At 42.5% G+C, this 9,782-nt stretch overlaps 1 protein-coding gene across 1 annotated transcript; it reads right to left on the reverse strand.

Annotated features, from left to right (window-relative positions):
- Positions 1-605: 605 nt before the first annotated feature.
- ndufaf4 (NADH:ubiquinone oxidoreductase complex assembly factor 4) lies at positions 606-3,831 on the reverse strand. The gene is made up of 3 exons (XM_040126194.1): positions 3,577-3,831; positions 3,314-3,429; positions 606-2,584 (listed from the first exon to the last, which is right to left on the reverse strand). The coding sequence occupies exons 1-3, from the start codon at positions 3,710-3,712 to the stop codon at positions 2,276-2,278; spliced, it is 561 nt and encodes a 186-aa protein (XP_039982128.1). The 5' UTR covers positions 3,713-3,831; the 3' UTR covers positions 606-2,275.
- Positions 3,832-9,782: the final 5,951 nt, after the last annotated feature.

Consider the following 9,782-nt stretch of genomic DNA (forward strand, 5'->3'; position numbering starts at 1 on the left):
ATATAACTGTGTACAAGAAATTTCCCACATACACCAACATGCATCGTTTTAAAAATATTTTTATATGGCCTAGCTAGTGTAATTTTTTTATTGAATACTCTAATTTCGAGCTATTTCGATCCTACTTTCTGCGGTTTCTACCTATGTAAAGCATCTGCTTTATTTTGAAAGCGGAACGGCGCAGCTTCCGGCGGCAGTCGCGCGCTCTCTGGCTAGCTTGACTCAGGCTTGTCTCCAGCAATAACTGACACCCAGAGAAGCCAGTTACGTGGGCAAAAGTGGACTTTCTCTCGTCTCATTCCCAGCGTCGTCCGATTAACAGGCTGGACAAGGTGGGACAAGTGGGCGTGGCTTGACTGGAGGAAGTACTGTTTTGGGCGGTGATAAAGATGACAAATGGAGCTTGTTATTGCAAAGTAGGCCCACTGTCTTCAATATAATTTTTACTGTGTTTTTAAAGTGCGGCTAGGATATGACAATTATTTTACTATGATTCCAACACGACATCGATAACACTAGTTACAGTGCATAAAGATTGAGTTGTGGGGCTCTCGGTCGACTCAACAAGACTCAACAAGAAGGAATGAGAAGACAGAATACATTTTATTCTCAAAAAGTGTGCGTATATGCAGCGAAACTGGTGCAAGTGCCACAAGGTCATCCTTATCATTTATGAGTGTACTTCATGTTGTCCGGGTACATCATTCCCATTCCATCCCATTGCTCCGGCTATGCCAGCACTGTCAAAATTCACAGACTGCTTCTGCGACCATATTAATGAATGCATTTCCCAACTACCACATTAATGGCATTATAACATAAATAACAGAACTCTACTGATAGGGGCTGCTTTTCTAACTGACAGCTGTTTGAAAAGAAGGCTCCCAATATTTGAAAGAAAATGAAATTTAAATTCAAAGTAAAACCTGAATGATCATTGGTTGATCACGAGCTGCCCGATCAAAAGCTCCTGTATTCTTGCTATGTAAAGTTGGAGGCATACGGTAAGTATGACATTTGGGCTCATTTGCAAGACTCACAATGCTTTTTTTCACCTGGCTTTTCATTTTATGCAGAAAATAAGGCAATTGTTTCACATGAGCCTGAAAATATTTCACATTTGTTCAACATAATTTTCAGCGGTTAACATCTCAATTGAGATACTGGTCAATATTCTTTTTTTTTTCTTTTAATTTTATTCTATTTTATTTTTTTCATTCAACGTGTAATAGGCCTTCTGTATCAGAGGACATTGTGAGATGTCACAGTGGGCAGAACAGCTGCAGTCTGAATGCTCTCTTCACATGGGGGCAGACCCTATGTATTGGGATTTACACAAGCCTCGTATTTACACTGTCATCTACAGTAGATTTATGACTAATCATATAAAGGTTTTGATGTACACTATGAAAGACAACTTTCTCCAGGGGACCAAATCAATTTGCGAGGAGGCCGGATTTGGCCCAGGAGCCATTATTTGCCAACCTCTGCATTATGTAATAGCTATTTAGATTAGTGGAATAGTATAATCAGTCTGCGTTTACTACAGATCTAATTTCTTTTCTTTATCAGAAACCCAGTGCAGCATATCTATTAGAAATCTGCCATGGGAACCCTGCGTAGAGCTACAGTAGCGTCTGTGTTAGCCTACACAAACGCATCAACACTGGATGAACAGCACACGTCACAGTAACGTGTACAGATGAAACAAAGGGCATAGTTGTTCATTACAAAGCCTTAGAGGTGTTGCTAGGCAAACTTTAGACAGAGCTAGGCAAAATGTTTCCCTCTGCTTCCAGCCTTTATGCTCAACTAGGCTAACCACATCTTGACTCCAGCTCTGTACTCTACGCACAAACACGAGATTAATATCCATCTTTTCATCTCACAAATCTAATAAGTGTTTTTGACAAAATGATGAAGAATTCCTTCAAACTAGGGTTTCTCAACCTTTTTTGGAACTCTCGCATACAGGAATGGGAAAGGGATGATAAAGAAACAATGCTATATCTAAAGATCAAATATTTGTTAAATATAGTTATTAATTCATTTTATTGTTTACATTTTTCCTAGATTGTTTCACAATTACCAATAATTCAACCTTGGGAATATGCCAGGGTATCAAGCAACCCGACATTGGGTCCAAACCCCAAGCTTGAGAAACTCTGCCTTATCAGTTCCAATCAGGTCACTCTGCCACTGCCAATATATTAACGTACATAGATATATCTGGAGATGTTTTGTCTTTTATTTACCATTCACCAACAATCTAGTCCTAAGAAGCCTTTATCTGCTTGGCATCTTCAGTCTTGGGCGGTATGATCTGAACCTGGAAGGGGATGAAGAACTCTAGAAGAGCCTTTGTGTCTTTCAAGTCAAGAGAGTACTCCTGAGCGATCTTCTCCGGCGTCCACATCTGAGGTTGACGCTGGTGGCTGCTGAGGGCCTTCAGCGCCTCAGCGATGGTCAGTTTGCCTTTAGGGACATCTGTGAGCTCCACGTGGCCAAATGGGTCCCCCGGTAAACTGAACTTGAGCGGCCGGCGCTCATCTTCTTCTTTACCCTGTGTCACTTCCTTTGATGCCTGAGGGAGTATCAAGGGTAAGGAAATGAGTCTAGAAGACTTAAAACAACAAATTTAAGGCTTCACTGATCAATATTTTTACAAAAGCAACGGGTCAGCTGACTAAGTAATCAGTAAAAGTGGCTGCTTGTAGTGATGAACCCACAGGTCAGGTGGACTGAAACATGGCTCAGAAAGAATCCTAATGTTGCTCTGTGTCTGCTGGATGTGTACACAGGCAACTGTTTAATAACAAATCAGCTATATCAACATTTTGGGGCCATAATATGTCAAATGTGTACTCGAGGGTCCTGATGTTTTGGCTGCAAACAACAAAAAGCAAAACGGTTCTATCACTGTTACACACACTTCAAGTCAGTGTCTTCAGTTCCTACGCGCAGCCACAGACTCCAGTGCTTTTTATTACTTAAAATTTTTTTTGAGGTAACCGTCTAGAGTTCAGCGTAAGTGAGGTGGGAATGCGTTTTATTTGGAATAGCTAGTTTCATACGAAATGAAAAGCATCGACTCACCCTCACACCGCTGGACCTAGAGGCTCAATGAGGGTTAGCTACTAGCTCTGTCTCCCTCTGTAATGGGAAGGGCTTGGGTAAAGTGACTAGACACGACTGAAATGTTCGTATTGTCACTATAGTCTAATACGTAAATAGCCTTGTAATTCAAATAATTCCGATTGAAATCAAATAAAGTCACTGATTTAAATGGACACAGTCAGCGTCCCAGTCTGACCTCTGCTGGTGCTGATGCTGGTGCTGGTGCTGGATCTTTCGACTCCACATACACAGACTTGAGGAGCCTCAGCAGCGGGTCGTTCTTCTTGCTGACTGAATCCACTGCTGCCTCCGCTGCAGAAACACACACAACATGCTCGTCGACAGGGAACCGGAGGTTTCCTTGGAAAACTAAACCAGTAGGTCGGAGTCTGACGGATCAACCAGACACGACCCCTGAGGAGACAGTTACACAAGACGGCGCAGGTTTCGGACACTCACCTTCGGAGCCGCCGGTAGAGGCCGGGAGGTTGGCTGCGTGTCGGGGTGCAGCCTGCGGCTTTTCCTTGGAGATTTCTCGGAACACCCGGTTTTCTAGGTTGACATTTCTGAACATACGCGCTACTCGTGCCCCCATGTTGACAAGATACCAGCACCGCTAGCAATAAAGTTTATTCAAACCATCGACGGTGAGCGAGAAGGTTCATGTGCCCGTGAAAGGCGAACTCAGAAAATACCAGCGGCACGATGAGCTTGTTGTTGTTCTTCTTCTTCGTCTGGTTTTAACGGCAGCTGGCGTCCTCCATGTTGCTCTACCGCCATCTTCTGGAGCTAGTTAGCTCCTACCGCGTCCGGCCCGTCGGTACGCTCTCCACTCCTTCTCCCGCCGATCCTAAGCGTTTCATTCCTTCCTTCACGTCCTTTCTCTCGGCCACGTGTGTCCTGCAGCGGACAAGAACACGCTCTAAGGTTTCTGACTCCTGGCAATGACCGCAACTAACGGTCCGACGCTTCCCAGTACTGTGAAGTGTGCTGTTCGGAACACGGTGTCCCATTCTTAACCTCCTCATGACTGACTCCCGTTTTCGAATTCCTTCCCTGCTCCTCACAATATCAACTCTATTTTGAATGGAATGCAGATGTCTTCCCCATGTCTCCACATCCCAGGGCTGCTGCCACTCTTTATTCATTTCTTTCAGTACAATGCCCTTTCCTTCTGATTTTGAGAGACGAATGCTTGCGTCTATGTTTTTTTAATAGCTTGCTTGGCCGGTTTAATAATGGATCACTGCGTGTCTGAGCGGGAACCCGAATGAACATGACCTCAGCGCCTTGTTTACGTATTCCTGTGTGTACTGGCATTATTCCATAAAGTAAACCCTGACGGTTACTGGCCTGTAACCTGACATGAGACTGTAGAGGGCAGAGCCGGAATCACGGAATCGTTTTGCCTTAATCTGCCGCCGTAGTTTCTAGCATCCACTCGGGGATTATAGGCCATATTACAGCTGGACAAAACTCCCTTCCGCGCACTCCCACGTCTCGTGGTGTGGCACCTCCTTTTCAGCCAAAACTTAAATTAGTGCGCTCTCTCCCTTCCCCAGCTGGCCTGTAACACTCTTTCGGTTGGTTTGACGATCTCCATGCGCCCTCAGATTTATCCAACAGTTTACAAGCAGCTGTCTCCGACGGGGACTCAGCGGCGTTTCTACTGCCTCCGTTTGAGGTGCACACACTGGCGATGTTCTCACCGCCTCTGAACACACTCTCAAAGCCTGAGCCTGCATTACGTCCAGCCTCGCAAGTACAGATTTTGCTGCTGATCCATATACCACACTCCTGCAGTCGATATATATATATATATATATATACTTTCAACTCTCTCTACCTCACTTACAAATCATTTCAGGTTATTACCTCCCTAAATTTCTTTCTCGTGAGGAGGATAACTTTTGTCCTCCACTGAAAATTAAAATCCCCATTCGGTCTCCCACATGTCAACCTGATGAATCACATTTCTCCCTCTTTTCCGCAGAGCTCCATCCTCTGCAAACGGTGATCTTTCCGTATCCATTTGTATATTTATAAATATATCATTTATCGTCACAGAAAATAAAGCGGGACTTACAACACTCCCTCGGTGTGTTCCAGTCTCTGCAACATGTTTGCTTGATAGTTCTGACCCTATTTTAACCTGGATGGATCTTCCACTCATGAAGTCCATAATCCAGTTGAAAACTCTCCCTCCGACTCCCGTAACGTGTCATTTGATAAACAGCCCCTCTCTCCTTAACATATCACACACTTTTTGCCACATCCAAAAACACTGCACTCTCCCTTTAATCACTTGAGCTTTTCTTACTTCATCTTGCAGACACAACACTGGGTCCGTAGTGCCCTTCCTCTCCTAAATCCTCTTTGATATGTAGCCATCATACCTCTTTCCTCCAAGAAATACATTAGCCCCTCGTTGACCCTTTGTTCCATCAATTTACAGACATGCGATGTCAAAGCAATGCGCCTGTAGTTTGTTGGCTTACTGGCATCCGTCCCAAGTTTCCTTGCTGGAATAAATATTGCTTCATTCCAGCTCAACAACTCCTTCAGTCCCTCCATACTTAAATGTCTCAACATGATGTAGCATAATTCATCTTTCCCTGGTTCTGTCTTCCCAGTTTTAGCCTTACTTAGTTCTTCCATGCTAAATGGGACATTTGGTTCATCCTCCGCTAAAACCCCCACACCCTACAACATTATTTCTATCCTGTCCAGCCTTTCACATGTTGTTGTAACTTCTTCCTCTCACCCAACACTTCCAGTACCACGTATTCCTGTTTATTCCCTATGTCTAGTACTCTGTAGGGAATCCCCTGCCTTACAAACGTGACACACCCTCCGCCATCTCTCCTACCTTGCCTAACTGCCAAATATCCACATAGGACAAAATCCAAGTAAGGCTTTAGCCAGGGTTCGTGAATACATGGAATAGTTGGTTTTTCTCTTCTACTGGCTCTAAACTGTTCAAATTCTTTTCTATGTGTAATCAGGCTTCTTGTATTCCACTGAAGGAGTAAATTATTAATAGTAGCAACCCACACATGCTGCTCATCCCTTACTTTTTCCCCATTTCAGCCCTATCATATCCAAGTGGTGCACTGCTGCTTTGACAATAATCTGGATCCTTTCTTTTTTAGATTTGGATTTATCACACCTGCTGCAAATCTCACCAGTTTCCTCTATTTTCTCCATATGTTTCTCCGCTCTTGTTGTTGTTCTTCTGCATTTCTCCTCGTGTCACATTCTCTGCCCTTAATCAGTTTTTTTCTGCCCAGCCCTCTTTACTACTGCTACCAAAGTCAGGATGGCCGCAAATCCAAAATCAATGTCGTTCAGTCAAAATAAGCCAAGTCAACCTTGGGCAAAACGGCCGTAGCAACATACAAAAGTTCAGATCCGCTCTCCAACAACCAACCCTGCCCCAGGACGACGCATTGCGGTTGATTTGTATACATCGCTTTCATCCTTCACGGTGTTCCATCCCAACAGTGGAGTCCCAGAGACTTATAGAATCTATGCCGAGGCGCACTGAAGTTTTTTTGATGGTGGCTCGTCGGGGCACAACACCTTAGTAAGACAACTGGCCTTTTGAGCCTCTGAAAATGGGGGGTCTATGTATAAAAATGTCTGTAATTCCCAAACAGGTAGTGTGATATTTTTGTTGAGGTTTTATTCTAAAGAATAAAACAAGGTGGGCAGTTGCATGGCCAGCAGGTGGCAGTCTTTCATATTTGAACACATTCAGAGAGGCTCCAAGTTTAAAAAAAAAAAAGAATGCCTGGCCTCTTTCTGGCTGGGGTTCATGTTTTATCAGTGAAGGTTCAGATACAAACAGGGCCTCCGCCTCGTTTGTCAAAATAAGGTTTTATTTCTCAGTGAAACCAAGCAAATAAATCAGCTATCCCTTCCACCCTCAAGTCTTAAGACTAGGCCAAACATCCCTTTGCATTGTAAAGGAAGCAGTATTGGGCACATCTGGAGGTGATTATCTGTTCAATCATAACAAAACAACCCGCAGCATTTTTGTGAGGATAGGAATGGAAAGATATTCTTTTCATTTTCCTTGTTCCGTGGAGCAGGGCCGCTGAGTTAGGAGCTGATGAAAGTAACAAAGTCAACAAAAGGCCAGAGCTTCTCAGCCAATGGTGCTTTGTTACATCACGGCTCTGCGCACAGCTGTTTCAAATCGAAATAAGAGTAATTTTAATAATAGAAACAAAGTGTTGAGAAAATGAATTTATTCTGTTGATGGTGAAAATACAGTACTTTATACAGTGCTTGGCGTCTTGCATCAGAGTATTTTTGATAACTGTTTACAATTTCTGTACAGTGTTTTTATTCACTGTGTGGAATGCTCAGCTAAGGCCGCTCTGAGGTGCGCTGATGCATGTGACCTGATGGGGGATGAGGAGGAGTCGGGTGTCTAGACTGTGTCTACTTGGAGAGTTACACCAGATGTGTTTCAGCATTGTCAGTAAACAAATAAAACCTTCCACTCCAGAAACTCATCAATCCTAACAAAATACTCAAGAAAGTCTGGGCTTCTGCAGCGGATTTTGTACAACAGAGACACCAATTATTATTTCTTTTTTTACAATGTGGCACTGATTCCACCAGTAAATTGTTAGTGTTTACCAAAAACAAGGTTAAGGCCATGTTTATATAAGATAAAACAAATACTTCAAAGCCAGTATGACTACTCAATGACTGCTGAGCTATGCTTAATAACCATTATAACTTTAGCTTACTGTAGTATAGCGTTACACATTATACTGTGGTGGCCAAGAGAGCTCAACACACTACAAATTAAATAGACATGGCTTGTGATATTTTGTTCTTATTGTCAACAAATCCCATGTGCAGACCCGAACCAACACGAATGTATTCTACTAACAAGTATGGTGTGTGTAGCCAAAGCCTGATGTATCTTATTCCTCTGTGCCACACAGCTCCATTGTTTCCAAAAACTATTCAACACGAAACAGTGAGCCACACTGTTGCACTGGGTGACATGTTCCTTTATTACCACAAACACGCACACTGTAGTTGATTTTGACTCAGTCCCACATACCCACAGTAAATTCTCACCACAGCACAAATGTGGATTCATCCACCTCTGAAAATAGTCCCCAACAAATGTACTCCTGTCGGAGTAATGTTTGCTAACAACTACACTCTCCAGCTGTTTAGGAAAACTACTGAGCTTTTTTAAAAATGAGACTGTATATTTGGGAACGTTTTTAAAGATTTATGTTTCTGGTAGGAACGAATGAAAGAATGGAAGTTTTGAGAGAAAGACTAACACATCGGTGGTTTTGGTGTGTTCACTGGACAGAAAAATATAGAAAAACACATTTAAACCTTTGACAGAACACAGTGAAATTAACGAGACCACTTGGACAACACATGTAGCACTCAGAAATGAATGCTGTAAATACGCAAAGCAAATTTTGAAAAACATTCTCAATTGAGACAAAGAAACGTGCTGAAACGCTGAAAACACAAGAAAATTAATAAATGTGACTTGCATTTGCAAGTTGTTACACTTGCAACCACTGAAGTAAAAGACAACACAACAGAAGTTTCCAAGGGTCACTAATGCTGCGTTCCTGTCATATCGGAGTAGTCGTATTTACACGTTTCCGACTTGTAAATGGCATCACATCAGCATCCAACTCATTATCACAACTGTGAAACTTGGACTTTTCTGTAGGCTCTAATATATTTGACTTGACGTTTCATAATGCAGAAGTAGCCTCACAGCTCTAAAACCCGAATTTAATAGATATGGTGTTATATTGTCAATTCACAGTATTTCCAAGGCTCACACAACCGACTCTGTAATACAAGTTTTCTGATGATGTACACACTAGTGTAACTCATCGCTAGTCAACATGGCAGTCTTTCCCAGCACTACCATTCATCTCACTTGATGTGAACATGGGCATGCTAGTAATTATAGAATAGACTAATGCTAGGTGTTCATGTCTCCAGTAATATCAGAATCATGCATTAAAAATGTAAAAACTGTGGAAAAAATTGTCCTTCATTTTGGAACGTCAAAGTACTTTTTCACAGCTGACATTTTGACTTGTCATAGTTGGAAGGTCACAGGTGGAATTCAGCCATCATTCACTTTACCTTTTTCAGCTTCCTACTCTAACTTGTCAAAATGTCGTCTTTGAAAAAGGCCTATAAGCGAGGGGTCAACATATTTTTCAGATTTTAGTGTCACTCCGAAATTTGCCTTTGTGTTCTGCTGGACTTTGCAGTTTTTCTTTGACCTTTGACCTTGTTCAGACTGCCAGCACAAATCCGTTTTTTGGCATATCAAGATTGATTTAAGAATGTCTGGACTGGAACAAAAAACCACATGAAATGCGAGTTTTACAATACGCATCCAAACTACATTTGGAGGTGGTTAGAAACTGGATTCTGATTGGATCTTGACAGATGTGTCTCAGTCTGAACGCTCTGTCTGCTCAAATTTGATTTCAAAGTGTCTTTTGAGTCAATCACAACACGACACACAGCGTCAACGTCAAATCCAGAGTAACGGTAGCTACGTAGTTACTGATGTCTACGTCATTACTACAGAATCCCTTGTGGATAGGTTGTTAACGTCTGGACACACAAATCCGATCTTACCA

This window comes from Xiphias gladius, chromosome 4, assembly GCF_016859285.1.
Source record: "Xiphias gladius isolate SHS-SW01 ecotype Sanya breed wild chromosome 4, ASM1685928v1, whole genome shotgun sequence".
Classification (NCBI taxonomy): Eukaryota; Metazoa; Chordata; class Actinopteri; order Istiophoriformes; family Xiphiidae; genus Xiphias; species Xiphias gladius.